At 42.7% G+C, this 21,045-nt stretch overlaps 1 protein-coding gene across 1 annotated transcript in view; it reads left to right on the forward strand.

Moving 5' to 3' along the window:
- Window positions 1-12,442, forward strand: part of LOC138365233 (uncharacterized) — a 462,835-nt gene extending 450,393 nt beyond the window's left edge. Inside the window, exons 5-7 of the mRNA XM_069325497.1 lie at window positions 7,520-7,633; window positions 7,740-7,796; window positions 7,983-12,442. Of these exons, the coding sequence (XP_069181598.1) occupies window positions 7,520-7,633; window positions 7,740-7,796; window positions 7,983-11,866 (4,055 nt within the window). The 3' untranslated portion in view covers window positions 11,867-12,442. The remainder of the gene's footprint in view (window positions 1-7,519; window positions 7,634-7,739; window positions 7,797-7,982) is intronic.
- The last annotated feature ends 8,603 nt before the right edge of the window (window positions 12,443-21,045 follow it).

Here is a 21,045-nt window from a genome sequence, read left to right on the forward strand (position 1 = left end):
CCAGTGTTCCCTCCACCACTTCTCCCACCACCACTGCTCCCACCACCACCACTGCTCCCACCACCACTGCCCCCACCACCACTGCTCCCACCACCACTGCTCCCACCACCACTGCTCCCACCACCACTACTCCCACCACCACTGCTCCCACCACCACTACTCCCACCACCAGTGTTCCCTCCACCACTTCTCCCACCACCACTGCTCCCACCACCACCACTGCTCCCACCACCACTGCTCCCACCACCACTGCTCCCACCACCACTACTCCCACCACCACTGCTCCCACCACCACTACTCCCACCACCACTGCTCCCTTCATCACTGCCTCCACCACCACTGCTCCCACCACCACTGCTTCCACCACCACCACTGCTCCCACCACCACTGCTCCCACCACCGGTGACCCTCCACCACTACTCCCACCACCACTGCTCCCACCACCACTGCTCCCTCCACCACTACTCCCACCACCACTGCTCCCACCACCACTACTCCCACCACCACTGCTCCCACCACCACCACTGCTCCCACCACCACCACTGCTCTCACCACACCACTGCTCCCACCACCACCACTGCTCCCTCCACCACTGCTCCCACCACCACTGCTCCCTCCACCACTGCTCCCGCCACCACTGCTCCCACCACCACTTCTCCCACCACCACTGCTCCCACCACCACCACTGCTCCCACCACAACTACTCCCACCACCAGTGTTCCCTCCACCACTACTCCCACCACCACTGCTCCCACCACCACCACTGCTCCCACCTCCACTGCTCCCACCACAACTACTCCCACCACCAGTGTTCCCTCCACCATTTCTCCCACCACCACTGCTCCCACCACCACTGCTCCCTCCACCACTACAACTACCACCACTACTCCCACCACCACCACTACTCCCTCCACCACTGCTCCCACCACCACTGCTCCCACCACCACCACTTCTCCCACCACCACTGCTCCCACCACCACTGCTCCCTCCACCACTACTCCCACCACCACCACTGCTCCCACCACCACTGCTCCCACCACCACTGCTCCCACCACCACTACTCCCACTACCACTACTCCCACCACCACTTCTCCCACCACCACCACTGCTTCCTCCATCACTGCTCCCACCACCACTACTCCCACCACCAGTGTTCCCTCCACCACTACTCCCACTACCAGTGTTCCCTCTACCACTACTTCCACCACCACTGCTCCAACCACCACTGCTCCCTCCACCACTACTCCCACCACCAGCGTTCCCTCCACCACTGCTCCCTCCACCACTGCTCCCACCACCACTGCTCCCACCACCACCACTGCTCCCTCCACCACTACTCCCACCACCACTACTCCCACCACCACCACTACTCTCACCACCACAACTACTCCCACCACCACCACTACTCCCACCACCACCACTACTCCCACCACCACCTCTGCTCCCACCACCACCACTACTCCCACCACCTTTGCTCCTACCACCACCACCACCACCACTGCTACCACCATTACTGCTCCTACCACCACTACTCCCACCACCACTGCTCCCACCACCACTGCTCCCACTACCACTACTCCCACCACCACTGCTCCCACTACCACTTCTCCCACCACCAGCACTGCTACCATTATCACTGCTCCTACCACCACTACTCCCACCACCACTGCTCCCACCATCACTACTCCCACCACCACTACTCCTACCACCACTACTCCCACCACCACTGCTCCCCCCACCACTACTCCCACTACCACTGCTCCCACCACCACTACTCCTACCTACCACCACTGCTCCCACCACCACTACTGCCACCACCACTACTCCCACCACCACTGCTCCCACCACCACTGCTCCCACCACCACTGCTCCCACCACCACTACTCCCACACCCACTGCTCCCACCACCACTGTTCCCACCACCACTACTACTCCCACCACCACTACTCCCACCACCACTACTCCCACCACCACTGCTCCCCCCACCACTACTCCTACCACCACTGCTCCCACCACCACTGCTCCTACCACCACTACTCCCACTACCACTACTCACACCACCACTGCTCCCCCACCACTACTCCCACCACCACTGCTCCCACCACCACTACTCCCACCACCACAACTACTCCCACCACCACTACTCCCACCACCACTACTCCTACCACCACTGCTCCCACCACCACTACTCCCACCACCACTACTCCCACCACCACTGCTCCCACCACCACAGCTCCCACCACCACTACTCCCACCACCACTGCTCCCACCACCACTGTTCCCACAACCACTGCTCCCACCACCACTACTCCCACCACCACTGCTCCCACCACCACAGCTCCCACCACCACTACTCCTACCACCACTGCTCCCACCACCACTACTCCCACCACCACTACTCCTTCCACCACTGCTACCACCACCACTACTCCCACCACCACTTCTCCCACCACCACTGCTCCCACCACCACAGCTCCCACCACCACTACTCCTACCACCACTGCTCCCACCACCACTACTCCCACCACCACTACTCCCACCGCCACTGCTCCCACCACCACAGCTCCCACCACCACTACTCCCACCACCACTGCTCCCACCACCACAGCTCCCACCACCACTACTCCCACCACCACTGCTCCCACCACCACTGCTCCCACCACCACTGCTCCTACCACCACTACTCCCACCACCACTACTCCCACTACCACTGCTCCCCCCACCACTACTCCCACCACCACTGCTCCCACCACCACTACTCCCACCACCACCACTACTCCCACCACCAATACTCCCACCACCACTACTCCCACCACCACTGCTCCCACCACCACTCCTCCCACCACCAATACTCCCACCACCAATAATCCCACCACCACTACTCCCACCACCACCACTACTCCCACCACCACTACTCCCACCACCACTACTCCCACCACCACCACTACTCCCACCACCACCACTACTCCCACCACCACCACTACTCCCACCACCACCACTACTCCCACCACCACCACTACTCCCACCACCACCACTACTCCCACCACCACCACTACTCCCACCACCACCACTACTCCCACCACCACCACTACTCCCACCACCAATACTGCTACAGCTACCCAATACTGCCTTCCCTGCCCATTGAACCAATTTCAGGTAAGTCTTATGTGCAGAGGTCTGTCAGGGCTGTCCAGGTTCGTCAGGTCAGGAGCTTGTAAAGTAGTCTTTATTGCTCGCTCCCGGGCCTCATCAGGCCGAGTGTGGGGGGGGGGGAGGGAGTGAGGGGGATGGGAGAAGAGGTGAGGGAGATGGGAGAAGAGGTGAGGGAGATGAGGAAGGGAAGGAATGAGTGTGTGAGAAAGAGAATTAGTGATGATAGTCAGGGTGCAGTTATAATACAAATAGATGTTTGAGCAATTTTATAATAAAGTGTTATAATTACAACTTTTACAACTAGTGTTGCAAGTACTACAACAATTATTGCAACACAACTATTACTGTAAGTGCTAAAACTCCAATATCAACATTCACTCCATACGTCTAGGTTGGGGTATTTAATTGTTTTATTTACCGCAACTCACATTGTAAGTATTGCTTTTGCGCGCACTTATCAACTTATTGCAACTACTTCTAATATTTCTGCAAATTTGCTAAACGAAATTTTATGTTATTAAGTGCTTCCTTAACTTTCTTGAAGAGATAAGTTTTGGACGCACTGAATAAAACAAGTGAGTATTAAATAAGCCGTCAGAGGTCCAGTTTATGTTTGCTAAATGAACAAATATTTCTGTCAGTCTAAAAGCTTAAAGGAGTTGTGCGTTAAATAGTGTATAAAATACACTGGTTTTTGGAGGACAATGGAGGACGCCATTAATAAGCTACATCTTGAAGCATCTACACTGGAGCGGGAGATGGAGGAAGAGATTGTCATCCTCAGGTCAAGAATTGGAGGTTTTGAAAATCATTTTAAAGAATCAGAAGATAAAGTTGTTATATAACTTCTTTTTATAACTTCTGCAAGTCAGAGGGCACGAGAGCCAGTTTTCCGTTCACCAAATAGTAGTTTTAGGTCCTTTTACTGTAGCACTAATGTGCTGGTGGGTAGAGGGAAGATAAATTTTTGAAGGAAGGCATTTTTGAAACCCCAGCTTGATCAGTGTCTTTATGTCTGTTAACAGTGAAAGCTGAAGTTACGTGAACTGGCGCCTCACCCCATTGGGGAATATATAACCCGAGCTGTTTGGGGTTAACCCGTTGGTTGCTGCCTGCCGGTTAACTGTTCTCGCAGCAGCCTTGGGGACGGGGCGCCGGAGGATATTGGCCACAGCTATTGGTCTAATCCCATCATACTTTATTCTCAGCACAAAGAGATGCTCCAAAATAAAGAAAGACCTCATAGCCTCTGGTATGTTGCCAGTTAGACATGTGTTGGTGAAGCTGGTTAGTTACACCAAGGGCAACGTTACCTAGTGCTGAGGGGAACATTTGTGTAATAGGGTTGGGTCTTAGTCCTGTGAACCCGCCTGCAGACCCTGGTGAGAGGGAAGGGCAAAGCTGTTTTATGTACTACAGAATCGTCGGTCTTTCTCTCTCTCTGGTGCTAGAGATGATGTTGAGTCTGGCCAAATAACGGGGTGGGGGGGGGGGAGGTAGGTGGGGGGTAAACTGGTAGGGGAGGAGGAGAATGTGGGAAGGGGGTGGGGGTAAAGGTGATGTGGGGGTTGTAATTACAATACCTGGGATTTGGGGTTATCTTGAGATGATTTCTGGGCTTAGTGTCCCCGCGGCCCGGTCCTCGACCAGGCCTCCACCCCCAGGAAGCAGCCCGTGACAGCTGACTAACTCCCAGGTAACTATTTATTGCTTGGTAACAGGGGCATCAGGGTGAAAGAAACTCTGCCCATTGTTTCTCGCCGGCGCCCGGGATCGAAACTGGGACCACAGAATCACGTGTCTAGTGTTCTGTCCGCTCAGCCACCGGCTGACAATGGTGACGCTGGTGTTCACTGGGTGTTGGGCGATGTTGTTGCCTTACCTTGTGCTGGTTACGAGGATCAGTGTCTCCGCGGCCCGGTCTCTGGTTAGACCTTCTGAGTGATTGGTCAACCAAGATGGTGGAAGAGTGATGGAAAGTGATGGGTGGCGTGGTTAAGTTTTTTCACACGGGTGTGTATGGGGACGCCAGACTGGTGGCTCCTGTTACCAGGGTGGCAGATGACCCGTCCCACACCTCGTGGTCAGCCTTACCCACGAGTGTCCCTGGAACACCACCCGCCACCCGCTTAACAACCAGGTACCGAATCACTGCTGGGTGAACATATGTGTACAATTAAGGATTGCTGGCTAGTCAATCCGTCCTTGTCAGGATGCGAACCTAAGCCAAATCGCTCGCGAGGCGTGGGGAGAGCGTATTACCACTGCGCCAGCACTTCATTTTTTATAATAAGTGTAATATGTTTCAAGTCAAATATTATGATTCGTTCTGTAAATAATTAACGGAAACCCAAAGGAAGAAAGGGAGCAGAAAATATAATGAGAGAAATGACACAACCACATGTTGGTGACACAACCACATGTTGGTGACACAACCACATGTTGGTGACACAACCACATGTTGGTGACACAACCACTTCCGGCTCAGGGAGTCCTAATTAACTCACAGTCCACCACATTACCTGAATTATTTCACACCAGTAAGAACCGTTTAGTTATTTTACGCCACTTGTAAATAAAATTACAGAGAGTGACGGGGCTGAAAATTAAACAGGTAACCCGCACACCTGAAAATTAGGAAAAGGAAGACGTTTCAGTCTGTCTTGAACCCTTGTCCCACGACTTGACAGTGGTCCAAGACGGACGGTAATGACCTCCCCCTTGTTGTCAGGTGTGCGTGTGTTGGGGGTCACGACCTCCCCCTTGTTGTCAGGTGTGCGTGTGTTGGGGGTCACGACCTCCCCCTTGTTGTCAGGTGTGCGTGTGTTGGGGGTCACGACCTCCCCCTTGTTGTCAGGTGTGCGTGTGTTGGGGGTCACGACCTCCCCCTTGTTGTCAGGTGTGCGTGTGTTGGGGGTCACGACCTCCCCCTTAGTAGTAGGGATGGCTCCACACAGGGGATTTTTTTTTTCTGGGAGAAAAATCCCCTGTGCGCCCCAAGGGTTTCAGGTAAATTTAGAATATCCCCTGTGCGCCCCAAGGGTTTCAGGTAAATTTAGAAATTCGTGTTTGTGAGCCAGGGTTTTTCAGGCGAATTTGGGCAGTCACAGATTTTAGAAGTATGGATTTCTTATGAGAAAAATAATTTCCGAGACTTAGAAGTTTGTTAAAGCCTTATGGGAGAAATTCAAATAACGTGTGTAGCACTTTAGGGCTTCCAGGAGAACTCTACGGACATATTTTACATGTTTTCAACTTACAAAATCGTCTATGTAAGCCTTAGTTATTCATATAAATTTAGAAAGTTATCTGTATAAGTCATTGTTTTCAAGTCTCGTACATCACACCCCCCTCCCTCCCTCCCCCCCTTACCTCGCAATCTGTCGCGTCACCTTTATTTACTTTGCGCCCAGCAAGCCAGCCAGTCAGCTCTTAATCTTATCTTATCTTATCCGTAATATCTGGACCGTCCCTCCTCTCTCTCTCTCTCTCCCTCCTCTCTCTCTCTCCTCTTCATATTATTCCCTCTTCCTATTTTCTGACATACTAATATTTTATTCCTTTTTCATTAACCAGTCAGTTTTATACAAATCAACCGAAGCATCTCAATGTAACCTTTAATACTGAAAACTGCCTCAGAGACTATCTAAGCTGGCCCCAGCTACCCGCCCCAGGCTATCTGCCCGAGGCAATCATCACCTGATTACCTGCCCCAGACATCCACCAGTCATTGTCGGCGTTCGCCACCGTAATAATTTATATATATATATACATTAAGCGTTAATAAAACTTATTTATTTATTTACAATTTATTTAGTCATCTAATTCATAGTTTACACAATTTATAATAAAAGAGTTATTCCCAGTATTCGTCAATCATTCTCGCTATTAATAAAACAGCCAAACGCTCACTCAGGGGCACACTATCGTTATTACGCTCATTCAGGGGCCCCCCTCAGATCGCCAAAGTCTCAGAGGCCTACACTTTCAGTCACCATTCAATCTTCATCCTGTTCACAAGGTTCCCCTAGCCTAGTCATATCATCATGTCAGTATGTCCTCTGTGCCTGTCTCCTATCAACAACGAAATCGTGCATGTGTGTCAAACTCAGTGTTTAACATGCCTAGGTGAAATGTCCATCAACGCTCTTCAAGAATGTAGACTATACTGTATAGGATGCAACGGGCCTACACCGCCTGGACATTTTGACGTAACCTGTACCAGCTGCGGACAACTCTATTGTGCAAATCGTAAGTATCGCTTTTTCTCGCACATTCAATAAACTTTCAAAGAAAATATATATCCGAAACACACATACATGCATACATACAGACAGTCAATTTATATATGTTATTTTCATTTCAGTTCATGGTTCTACTTCCTGCCCATACTGTCGTTTCTCCGTTAACCGGGAACCTCCCACCGAAGCCAGAAACGTCATTGAACCTCCACCCAAACGCCGTCGCATCATAAATAACCGTACGTTTTCACAATAATTTTCGTAATTTTAAAAGTTATTAATTGTATATTTTAACAAGTGTATAAACAAGTAATAAGTACTCATACAAAAATATTTCCATTACAGGAGTTCCTATTCGTGATCAAGAGAATCTCATACTTGGTGGAATCAACATCCCAGCTCGTAAGTAATATTATTATTTATCTGTAATTCAGTTTTTCCTCTTATTTAAACTTTATGTTTTTCCTCTTAATAATAATAATTCCTCTTATTTACACAATATTTTCCTATTAAGGTTTTCAAATCCTCTTATTGTTTTCAAATGTGTTTTCCTCTTAATGTTTATTCATTGCTAATATTATATTACAGAATCGCCCCTGGATTCAACCCAACCCTCTGAGTGGAGCACACCTGTACGCAGTCAACCCCAGCTGTCCCAGGAGCTAGAAGAAGATGCGCCAGACGGCAACCAGCATGCATCTTCAGATGAAGAAGAAGAAGACAATCAACCCCCTGTTCACGACATATCAGATGAAGAAGTCAACGCTCCAGATTCCCCAGAGGTACATAACTTAGATAACGTTGTTCCGCGAGTGTTAGAAGTCATTAACCATTTCGAAGGTTCTTTCTCGAGACATTCGTTCTCCATTCCCGGACATTTAGACGCTGACCCCAGCGTATATATAAATAGGTATAGGGAATTTTTTATAGAATATATAGACAATCAGTTCAGACAAATACAGGAAGAATTCCCTCCCTCATTTCACATTTACCCTGATGTAAGCCTAATTTTGCAAAAACTTAATCATGCCGACAATCAATATGAAATATTAGATGAAGTATTTTCAATTAGAGGCGAAACTCAGATTGTTACACAGGAAGAAGTGGAAGTTCTTGTAAATTCATGGGTTGACGAAATGTCTGCTAAAATTGACGAATGCCTAAAAAATGTCCAATCCTCAAGTGTAGGAATTCATTCCATGTCAGGCTTTGCCATTAATTTTTCATATATTCGCCACCCTATGCGCCTTGGATCTTACGTACCATATCCTGCAAAATTAAGGGGTAAAGAAACAGTATTTAATCCTGAAAGTGAAGGAGATGAGTGTTTGTTACAGTGCATTGCCGCGTATAAAAACTTAACATTGGGCAGGACTATGAATAACGTTAGACATCATTACAAAAGCCTTCGATGGTGTAGAAGATTTGTAGTATGGGCAGATGAAATTAGATTCCCTGTATCATTTGATAACCTTAAGAAAATAGAGAAGCTTAACAAAATTTCTATTTATATTTATACAGTAACTCATGAAAGTAACAGATACTATCTTAGTTTAGCTAGGAAAAGCCAGGAAAAGTATGCCGATAAAGTCCCTTTGTTGTTATTAGAAGGTAAGCATCTCTGTCTGATCAAGGATTTTGATAAATTTGTAAAGAGTATTAACAATCATTCTGAAAGGATTCCTAACACTCATAAATTCTGCAAAATTTGTCTTTTGCATGCTCCCTTAGATGAAATTCAGGCTCACGAAGAGTCATGCACTGTATCCCAAGTATTTTCATTCTATAATCCTAGTGATAAAATCAGTTTTAAAAATTACGGTAGGACCTATAGCCCAACTCACACCGCCTATTACGATTTTGAATGTCTATTAGACCGTCAAAATCCTAGAGGCATGGTGGAATGTAAGCATAAAGCAATTGCTTATGCATACATGATTTTAGACAGGGAATTCAATGTCGTAGAAACGTATTCATACGTAGGTCCAGATGCGGTCAATCATTTTATTACCAAGCTAGAAGCCTCATGGAAAGCTATTCATGCTCAGCTCCCCAACTTCCCTAAGAACTTGTCTAGAGAACAGGAAAGAATGTTTCAAAGACAAAATACGTGTCAATTGTGTCATCAAACTTTCAAGGATAAGAAAGATAAACATAGACATCATAATCATGCTATTCAGGAAAATAATTACTTAGGTGCTTATTGTGCTCGTTGCAATTTACAATGTAAAAATGCTCGTAGATACTTAACCACATTTTCCCATAATGCTGCCTATGATCTTGGAATTATACTTAAAGAACTGTCCAAAAATCCTCACCGCGATGTAGAAATTCTAACCAAGGAAGGATTGAAATTTATGCAAGTCATCATAGGTAAACTTAAATTCCTAGATAGCCTAGCTCTCCTTAATGGGTCATTAGGAACCTTAGCAAGCGAGCACGTTGCCGGTAAGAAACCCACCAAGTACACTGAACACATACTAAATGGCGTATCCGATGAAGCTAAAGCTCTGTTAATTAAAGGTAAACAAAGCCTATGTTATGATTATATTTCTTCCATGGACGTGTTAGACGAACCTCAGCTCCCTTCGCGAGATAAGTTTTACAATGTTTTACATGACTCTGCACTGTCTGAAGAAGATTATAACAATGCTCTTAAAGTATTTAATTTAGGGAACTGTACAAACATCAAGGATTACCTCATGTTATATTTAAAAGTTGACGTGGGAATGCTAGTTGATATATTTACACTTTGGCGAACATCACTGAAAGAAATTTATGAACTAGATATTGTTTTCTATGTATCACTTCCTAGTTATGCTTGGGACGCGTTCTTATTTAAATCAAAAGTTGTACTTGACTATGTGTATGATCAGAATATATATGATTTGTTGAGAAGGAATCTTAGAGGAGGGTTCACATCTTCCATTAGACAATTTACACAGGCTGTTAACGAGCACACTACATCTAACCCTAGCTCTGATGACGATACTCACATTTTGTACCTCGACTTTAACAGCTTATATGCAGCGTGCATGGCTGAGGTACTTCCCCAGGGAGGGATTAGACAATTAACTGACCTTGAGCGGGATACCTTATTAGGGCAAGGGTTACAACATATCCCCTGTGATCAAGACAAAGGCTATTGGATTTTATGCGATACAAAACATGTATCTCCCGAGGTAGCCAGGTATACTGATGATCTGCCCCTTGTACTGTCTCATACTAATATAACGGAGGAGTTTTTGTCAGAGTACAGTAAGAAAACCCTTAATGATGAAAAACGTAAGCTCCCACCTAAAAATACTAAGTTAATTGCATCCCACTTGCCCCAAAACGACTACTTAGTAAGCCTTGATTTCCTGCAATTGCTATTAAAACTTGGACTAGAAGTTGAACGAGTAAAAACAATCTATGAATTTAATCAGGCTCCCTATTTAAAAGATTTTATTTCAACCAACATTCGAGAACGAGCCAATACCACCTGTAAAGTTAAAGGAAAAGCTTTTAAACTCATAAGTAATAGTCTGTACGGGAAATCAATGACAAATATATCTCGATATGCTAATACTCACCATCTAGTAACGACAAAACATTCATTCTTAACTCATGCAAGAAACCCTTTGTATAAACGAGCTGTCTCTTTAGGTCAAGATAGGGTTCTCTGTACAGTAATGAAAGACATCCTTAAAGTTACCACTCCTTCTTACATGGGATATCAGATCTTGCAGATAGCCAAGAGGCGTTTATACGAGTTCTGGTATAATGTAGTTAAAGCCCATTATGGGGAGAGAGCTAGACTAATTTATACGGATACAGACTCATTCATATTTACTCTGACCTGTAAAGATGCTTTCCAAGAAATGACAAAAGCTCCTCTAGTAGATTATATGGATTTCAGTAATTTCGACAAAGATCATCCCATGTATTCTGCTACTCGTAAAGGTGAACTAGGACTCCTCAAGTCAGAAGTAAAGCAGAAAATCATAACTGAATTAATTGCACTCAAGCCTAAAACTTACTCTCTCCTAACCCTTGATAATGAACATTTATGTAAATGTAAAGGGATTCCTTATCACCAACAAAAGAAAATAACACATGCATCTTTTCAGAACACATTAGAGACAAATACAACTTTTAATTTTGTATCCCGATCTATTCGTAATGTTAATGGACAGATATGCACGTGTAAAACAACTAAGCGCGGTCTGTCAGCTTTTGATGACAAGAGGTACCTCATTAGTCCCACAGAGTCATTAGCTTACGGTCACCCAGACATTCCAGAGCGTGAGGTACGGGTACAGGTAGAGGAAGAGGTACAGGAAGAGGTACAGGTAGAGGAAGAGGTGCAGGTAGGGGATCCAGTAATTGTAGATAATCCCCAACCAAGACGTCAATTGTTCCCCATTTTTAATCTTTGGGAAAAGCGGGATAGAGTCGCTCAGCAATTATTCCCTAACAACAACAACTAAGTCTGTTACTGTATTGTCTATGTATTATCTATACCTATATTCAAATGTCTATGATATTGTATTGGCTATGATTTGTTACTGTATTTGATATGAAAATGACTAAGATTTGTTACTGCATTTGATATGATTTGTTACTGTATTGGATATGTTATGATTTAATGTCTATGATAATGTATATTCTATGATTTGTTACTGTATTGGATATGTTATGACTATGTTTTAATGCCTATGATAATATATATTCTATGATTTTATTACTGTATTGGATATGAAATGACTATGATTTTATTGGCTGTGATATTGTATATTCTATGATTTTATTACTGTATTGGATATGTTATGACTATGTTTTAATGCCTATGATAATATATATTCTATAATTTTATTACTGTATTTGATATGAAAATGACTATGATTCAAATGTCTATAATAATGTATATTCTATGATTTTATTACTGTATTGGATATGAAATGACTATGATTTTATTGGCTGTGATATTGTATATTCTATGATTTTATTACTGTATTGGATATGTTATGACTATGTTTTAATGCCTATGATAATATATATTCTATAATTTTATTACTGTATTTGATATGAAAATGACTATGATTCAAATGTCTATAATAATGTATATTCTATGATTTTATTACTGTATTGGATATGAAATGACTATGATTTTATTGGTTATGTTTAAATAAAACTTGAATGTAGATTTTGTTTAAATACTCCTTTCATTATATATTTGTAGTTAGTCTATTGAATCCTAGCAACATGGAAGGGCAGAAAAAAGTTATTACTGAATCCCAGTTGAATATATTTAGTGAACCGTCAAGAATTATTATTGCTGGATTTTCAAATGGTGGGAAGAGCTATTTATGTGCTAAAATGATAGAGAAATATCAGCAGAACTTTGCAAAAATAATTATCTGTGGAAGCGGGTATAAAGAGTTGAGAACTAATCCACTCTTTAATCATAAGATATCTTTTTACTCTGAAATTGTAAACCCTTTAGACGATCGTGATCCAGAGGATACATCTCATATATTAGTTGTTTATGATGACTTGTATGTTGAATCTACAAACTCTAAAATAGTAAGTGATATATTTACTAAGGGACGGCATGAGAACATCTCTGTTATTTTTATAACCCAAAATATATTTTTCAGTGGGAAATATTCTAGATCTATAAGTTTAAATGCTTCTCATTTTATTCTGCTTAAATCAAGAGACTTGTCCCAGATAGAAACATTAGGCAGACAAATATTCGGAAAACAAGATGCCAAGAAATTTTTAGATATATATAAGAAAGTGATTTCTCGACAGTATGGGTATTTACTTGTTGACTTGGGCGTTAAAACACCTGAATCCATAATATTTAGGGGAAATATTGTAAATGAACCCCCATATGAAATAGTGTATCAATGGTGAACATTACACAAGCTCTTAATAAGATATACAATGACCCCAAGTCCATAGGTGGGTTTGGTGGCGTTTTAAAATTGTATAAGGCTGCAAAGAAAACAATCCCTGAAATAACTATAAAAGATGTGAAAGACTATTTAAAAACGTCTAATGCTTATACCTTACATCTATTAAAAAAACGTAAATTTAAACGAAGACGTATCTTAGCACCTAGACCAAAAGCTTTCTTTACCAGTGACTTGGCTGATATGACATTGTTAGCTAAGCACAACAATGATATTAAATATTTATTAGTTTGTGTTGATATATTTTCAAGGTTTGCACATGTAGTTCCACTATCCACTAAATCAGGTCAGAGTGTAAGTGAAGCCATGAAAGCTGTTCTGGATTTACCTTCATCAAAAGGTGTAAGGAAGCTTAACACTGATAAGGGCGGTGAATTCTATAATAAATATATGAAACGATTGTTAGACAGTAAAAACATTGATCTGTACAGTGTATTTTCTCAGGAAACTAAAGCCAGCATTGCAGAGAGATTTATAAGAACATTGAAAACTAAGATATATAAATATTTAACGGCTTATAACACCTTAACCTATATAAATGTTTTACCTGATATGGTTAAAACGTATAATAGAACACCACATAGAGGATTAAAGGGGAAAATACCTATTGATGTACATGCTTTATCTTCGTCTCAAGATGTGACTAGGCAATTTAAGCTCATGTATAAAGGAGAGCAGCAGACTAAGCCACGCATCAGTAATCATCTGTCTGTAGGAGATACAGTACGGCTTGCCTTATCTAATCGTATTTCAAAGTTCAAAAGAGGTTTTCATCAACAGAACACTAAGGAAATATTTACAATTGCTCAAATTGATACTAAACAACCCGTGCCTTTATATTATCTAAAGGACTTAAATAATAGACTTATAGAAGGCGGATTTTATAGAGAGGAGTTGACTCCCACCTACTTGTCAGATACATTTGAAATTGAGAGAATTATAAGTAAACGTAAAGTTGGTAATACTACTTTATATAAAGTTAGATACGTCGGTTACGACAGTTCATTTGATCAGTGGGTGAATTCAGATGACGTGAAGAAACTATGAAGAAGCAACCCTTAGTTAGAAAGTATCGTGGATTTATTGAACTATTAGCTAGATTAGGTTATAATTCTAGGAAAAAGTTAATTAAGACTCTTAAAAAGGAACATATACTTTGCTTATCAGAAATATTTAATAATTTCTTAAAAAATAAAATTGAAGTTGGGAAGCCTATTTTAAAGAGACTTTCTAAATATAGAGCTCTACTCCATACATTAGCCTGTAAGAAGAAAGCTATTTCACTCAAGAAAGACATATTAACAAGTAAAAGAGGAGGTAATTTATTGGGCATTTTACTTCCTATAGCTATAAATTTCATTTCAAGGCTATTTAATAAGGAATAATGAAAGAATTCTATCTTGTACCACGAAAAGCTATTGATCAACAGAAGCCTACGGCAGTAAGTGTTGAGAAGCCTACGATGACAGTGAGAACAAATCCTGTTATACAACACTTGATAGACTTAAGATTAAAGCTTAAGGATTATGATTTTGCTGTCTCCTTGTTAAATTATTTTAATACAACTGGAGTTGTAAAGTGGGATGAGGAAGGGAACATTACATCTCCAGTTACTGGGCTCAATATTGTTGATGACGTTATAGGCAGGATGTGCACTCCGAAATTGTTATTCCCAGAAGATAAACTGCCAATTGCAAAGTTGTTCTACTCTTTGACATCTACACCTAAGAATTTATTTAGAAATGTAGATGCGAAAAATCAAGTGTTTTCTCCTCCAAGTTTGAAGAGGAAGATCAAGGTTGTAGATGAAGGAGAGTCTACCTGGATATCATATTAAGGTGAGTTTCTGTTTATTTTTATCATTTACTATTAGTCTACAGGATGGATAGTTACGTTATATATGCAGCGAGTAACTCTGATACTGATGTATTTAAAAACAATGCTCCCAATGCTTTTGAAAATAGATTACATAATCAGCTGCCTTTAGACCCGAATAAAGCTTATGAAGTGTGCCTGAAGAATATATTCCTGCCTCCATCTTATTTCGCTGTTAGGAGGAATGACCCGGAAAGTTTTATTTCAGTTCAACTTCTAGTGTCTAATAAAAGTTTATCTGATTTGAGTACGGTGAATACATCTTTCACTTTAAAGTCGGATATTTTAGCCAGTGATAATTGCATAGAGCTAACGACTATTTTAAATAGAGAAATTTCTACTATATTTTCAAAAGGTTCACTGAGTTTTATAGGACCCGTACTTAATTATAATTTCCCAGATCACGGGGACGTTTATATGAAATATGATTCGAGTATTAATCGAATTAAGTTTAATGCAGCATTTAGTGAGAAGTTGTTAAAATTATTTATTACAAAGGATGGAAAATTAGTTGTTCGAATTTCTTTATCTTTCGGTCGAAATATATGTAAAGTTATTGGAGCTGAAGTAGGTAAAGCCTATGATATTTTTATTATGAATAAGCCACCTAATAACAGGTTATTTGTACAAGATACTTGCTATTATCATCCTAGGCCAGGAGGCCGTATAGATTTCTTGTGTGTATATTGTGATAAGGTGCAGCCCACCATGTTTGGTAATCAGATTGTAAATATCTTGGATGTTGTTTCGTTTCAAAGTAATGTAACACACAGGAAATTATATAAACCTTTAAATACGACTAATATTGATGGCATCAGTATTAGATTAACAGATCAAGATGGGGAGCCTGTATATTTTGAAAAGGATGGATGTACGATTGCAGTATTACATATTAGACCCGTTGATATATAATGACATGAGTAGAGGGAGTTTATCATTCTCTCTTGACCTGTTTAAACATGAGGGTCGGGTTTGTACCGCTGTCTGTTGACGAGGTAGAGCGATTTATCGCTCCTCGAGGGAAGAGAGGTGGAGCACTGGGCGATATTACTGTTTTTGATAGAAGACATTTAAGAGGAGGTGGAATATTAAGTTTCTTAACTGGTCTAGCTCGTAGAGCAACTCCTTTCCTATTAAAAACTATCATGCCAGCAGCATTGACAATGGGACAGAATGTTTTGCAGGATATAAATGCTGGTCAAGGTACTTTGAAAGATTCAATTAGAAAACGCGGTATGGAAACATTGAAAAGTATAGGTCCTAAATTGTTAGCAGGTGGCCGAATAACGAAAAGAAAAATGAAAAGACCTGCCTATATAAAGAAAATGGATAGATATAAAGACGTGTTTTCATAAAAACAGTACTAGTTGTATGCTAGACGCAGACATGATGAGTGTAAATGCTCCTAGTGCAGCATTGCAAGTTCCTTTAGAAAATTATACAGCTGCTATAAGCGATGGCTTTCCTAAAGTTAGTCCTTATAGAATGGTTGAAAGTACGATATTTTCAAGACAGACACAGGATATTTTACCTGTGAATTCAAGTATTAACAATAAATTTAAAGACTCTTATATTGAATTTCGTATCCCGGGAGTTAAGGGTCAATTTATTGATCTTTCGAGCTTGACGCTAGAACTGATGGTTGAATTAACGGGACCTGACGGAATTACGGCTTTAGCGGATATTAAAAATGCATCAATAGTTAATGGCTTGTCCCAGACAATGTTTAAAGCTGTAACTGTTTATTTAAATGAGCAAGTGGTGGAAACTAATTCACTATTTTCATATTTATCATATGTAAAGCTAATGACGACGCTTTCTGAATGTAAAGCTGAAAGATTTAAAGAACTGACGTATTTCTATAATGATGTTTTCCCTGAAAAATATGATGTAGATTATTTTAAGAATGCCTCAGAAGACCTTAAATCTAGATTTGTAAAGTTAAAAACTGAGGGAGTAAATTGTTGCTTTAAACTGCTATTGGACATTACAACTTTGAGCGAATATCTTTTGGATGGAATTGATATTCGTTTGAGATTAGAACTTAACAGTGATCCGTGGGTTATAAACAGTATTGAATCTGGATATAAGTTTAACATAAAACTAGCTAGAATGTGGATTGATCGGATAACTCCATTTGCATCTGGATTGGAGGCTATTAATAGAGCTCTGGCTGAACAAAATACACCAGTTACATATACGTTTGATAAGACACTCCACAAGACGTTCATTCTTGGTAATGGGCAGCAGAGATTAAGTATTGACCAGCCATGGGGGAGCATTATCCCAGATAAATTATTTATTATGATGATGGATATGGAAGCAATATCAGGAGCGTATACACTTAATCCACTTTATTTCGATCACTGCGATTTATCTAATGTATATATTACACGTGATGGGACAAACTTATTTAATATAACTTGCAAGTTCCCGAATAAATGTTCGAAACTATACTACGAGACTCAAAATACAGTAGGCTTTAATGCTTGTAATACCTTGACATATAATTCATTTATAAAAGGAAGAACATTACTGGCATTTAGACTAACGCCTGAGGAATTGAGAGATACCCTTCCTATAGAGGCTTCGGGCAACCTGAGAATTACATTAGAATTTGCTGTTCCAGCGAAATCAAATAAAGTTATTATTTTATTCGGAATTACAACGGGAGTATTGAGAATTTATTCAGATAGGCGAGTTGTGTGTGATACAAGAGCATGAACTGCAAACAAATTAATACGGCATTGAACGATATGAAAGGTAGTAAAGCTAAATATATTGGATGCTATTTAGCGACGGATATATATAGAATAATGAAGCAAATACGGGACAGACCGATTATGTTTATAATAAATACCTTAGGAAGAGACTCTAAGGAAGTAATGGGTCATTGGATTGCTGTATATAAATCTAAACGGAAAATAGTTATACTCGATTCATATGGAATAAATGTGTATTCGCCATACATTTCGGAGTTTTTAAATTATTATAAAGACTGTGATGTATACACGTTTACAGAGAGACTTCAGAGTTTAAATACTTACGTATGCGGGCTATATGCGATGTTTTTCTGTTACCATCTTTCAAACAAGGATCTAAAAACTGCAATAAAGCTATTTGAAACTAGTTTTACTTATGGAGAATATATGCAGAATGATAGGAACGTAATGAGGCTATCTTATGCTTTATTTAAAAATATGCCGAGCTGCTATGAAACGCTGTGTTATGATAAGAGCGATATTTGTTGGAAAATGTGCTTGGAGACGACTGGCTGAATGAGGCTATAACACATTATCTAACGGAAAATGGTGAGTACATTTGTTTTGAGGTTTTATGTGTATGATAAATATTGTACATGTGTAAACGCTATCTGAAACTGTTATTCTTTATTTACAGAGATGAAGAGTGAATAGGACGGATATTATACAAGCGGATTGAGGAGCGAGCTTATTAGAACTTCGGGCTAAATGAATCGTTTATTATAAATTGTGTAAACTATGAATTAGATGACTAAATAAATTATAAATAAATAAATAAGTTTTATTAACGCTTAATGTATATATATAAATTATTACGGTGGCGAACGCCGACAATGACTGGTGGATGTCTGGGGCAGGTAATCAGGTGATGATTGCCTCGGGCAGATAGCCTGGGGCGGGTAGCTGGGGCCAGCTTAGATAGTCTCTGAGGCAGTTTTCAGTATTAAAGGTTACATTGAGATGCTTCGGTTGATTTGTATAAAACTGACTGGTTAATGAAAAAGGAATAAAATATTAGTATGTCAGAAAATAGGAAGAGGGAATAATATGAAGAGGAGAGAGAGAGAGGAGGGAGAGAGAGAGAGAGAGGAGGGACGGTCCAGATATTACGGATAAGATAAGATAAGATTAAGAGCTGACTGGCTGGCTTGCTGGGCGCAAAGTAAATAAAGGTGACGCGACAGATTGCGAGGTAAGGGGGGGAGGGAGGGAGGGGGGTGTGATGTACGAGACTTGAAAACAATGACTTATACAGATAACTTTCTAAATTTATATGAATAACTAAGGCTTACATAGACGATTTTGTAAGTTGAAAACATGTAAAATATGTCCGTAGAGTTCTCCTGGAAGCCCTAAAGTGCTACACACGTTATTTGAATTTCTCCCATAAGGCTTTAACAAACTTCTAAGTCTCGGAAATTATTTTTCTCATAAGAAATCCATACTTCTAAAATCTGTGACTGCCCAAATTCGCCTGAAAAACCCTGGCTCACAAACACGAATTTCTAAATTTACCTGAAACCCTTGGGGCGCACAGGGGATATTCTAAATTTACCTGAAACCCTTGGGGCGCACAGGGGATTTTTCTCCCAGAAAAAAAAAATCCCCTGTGTGGAGCCATCCCTACTACTCCCCTTGTTGTCAGGTGTGCGTGTGTTGGGGGTCACGACCTCCCCCTTGTTGTCAGGTGTGCGTGTGTTGGGGGTCACGACCTCCCCCTTGTTGTCAGGTGTGCGTGTGTTGGGGGTCACGACCTCCCCCTTGTTGTCAGGTGTGCGTGTGTTGGGGGTCACGACCTCCCCCTTGTTGTCAGGTGTGCGTGTGTTGGGGGTCACGACCTCCCCCTTGTTGTCAGGTGTGCGTGTGTTGGGGGTCACGACCTCCCCTTGTTGTCAGGTGTGCGTGTGTTGGGGGTCACGACCTCCCCCTTGTTGTCAGGTGTGCGTGTGTTGGGGGTCACGACCTCCCCCTGTGTTGTCAGGTGTGCGTGTGTTGGGGGTCACGACCTCCCCCTTGTTGTCAGGTGTGCGTGTGTTGGGGGTCACGACCTCCCCCTTGTTGTCAGGTGTGCGTGTGTTGGGGGTCACGACCTCCCCCTTGTTGTCAGGTGTGCGTGTGTTGGGGGTCACGACCTCCCCCTTGTTGTCAGGTGTGCGTGTGTTGGGGGTCACGACCTCCCCCTTGTTGTCAGGTGTGGGTGTGTTGGGGGTCACGACCTCCCCCTTGTTGTCAGGTGTGCGTGTGTTGGGGGTCACGACCTCCCCCTTGTTGTCAGGTGTGCGTGTGTTGGGGGTCACGACCTCCCCCTTGTTGTCAGGTGTGCGTGTGTTGGGGGTCACGACCTCCCCCTTGTTGTCAGGTGTGCGTGTGTTGGGGGTCACGACCTCCCCCTTGTTGTCAGGTGTGCGTGTGTTGGGGGTCACGACCTCCCCCTTGTTGTCAGGTGTGCGTGTGTTGGGGGTCACGACCTCCCCCTTGTTGTCAGGTGTGCGTGTGTTGGGGGTCACGACCTCCCCCTTGTTGTCAGGTGTGCGTGTGTTGGGGGTCACGACCTCCCCCTTGTTGTCAGGTGTGCGTGTGTTGGGGGTCACGACCTCCCCCTTGTTGTCAGGTGTGCGTGTGTTGGGGGTCACGACCTCCCCCTTGTTGTCAGGTGTGCGTGTGTTGGGGGTCACGACCTCCCCCTTGTTGTCAGGTGTGCGTGTGTTGGGGTCACGACCTCCCCCTTGTTGTCAGGTGTGCGTGTGTTGGGGGTCACGACCTCCCCCTTGTTGTCAGGTGTGCGTGTGTTGGGGGTCACGACCTCCCCCTTGTTGTCAGGTGTGCGTGTGTTGGGGGTCACGACCTCCCCCTTGTTGTCAGGTGTGCGTGTGTTGGGGGTCACGACCTCCCCCTTGTTGTCAGGTGTGCGTGTGTTGGGGGTCACGACCTCCCCCTTGTTGTCAGGTGTGCGTGTGTTGGGGGTCACGACCTCCCCCTTGTTGTCAGGTGTGCGTGTGTTGGGGGTCACGACCTCCCCCTTGTTGTCAGTTGTGCGTGTGTTGGGGGTCA

Source organism: Procambarus clarkii, chromosome 16 (assembly GCF_040958095.1).
Source record: "Procambarus clarkii isolate CNS0578487 chromosome 16, FALCON_Pclarkii_2.0, whole genome shotgun sequence".
NCBI lineage: Eukaryota > Metazoa > Arthropoda > Malacostraca > Decapoda > Cambaridae > Procambarus > Procambarus clarkii.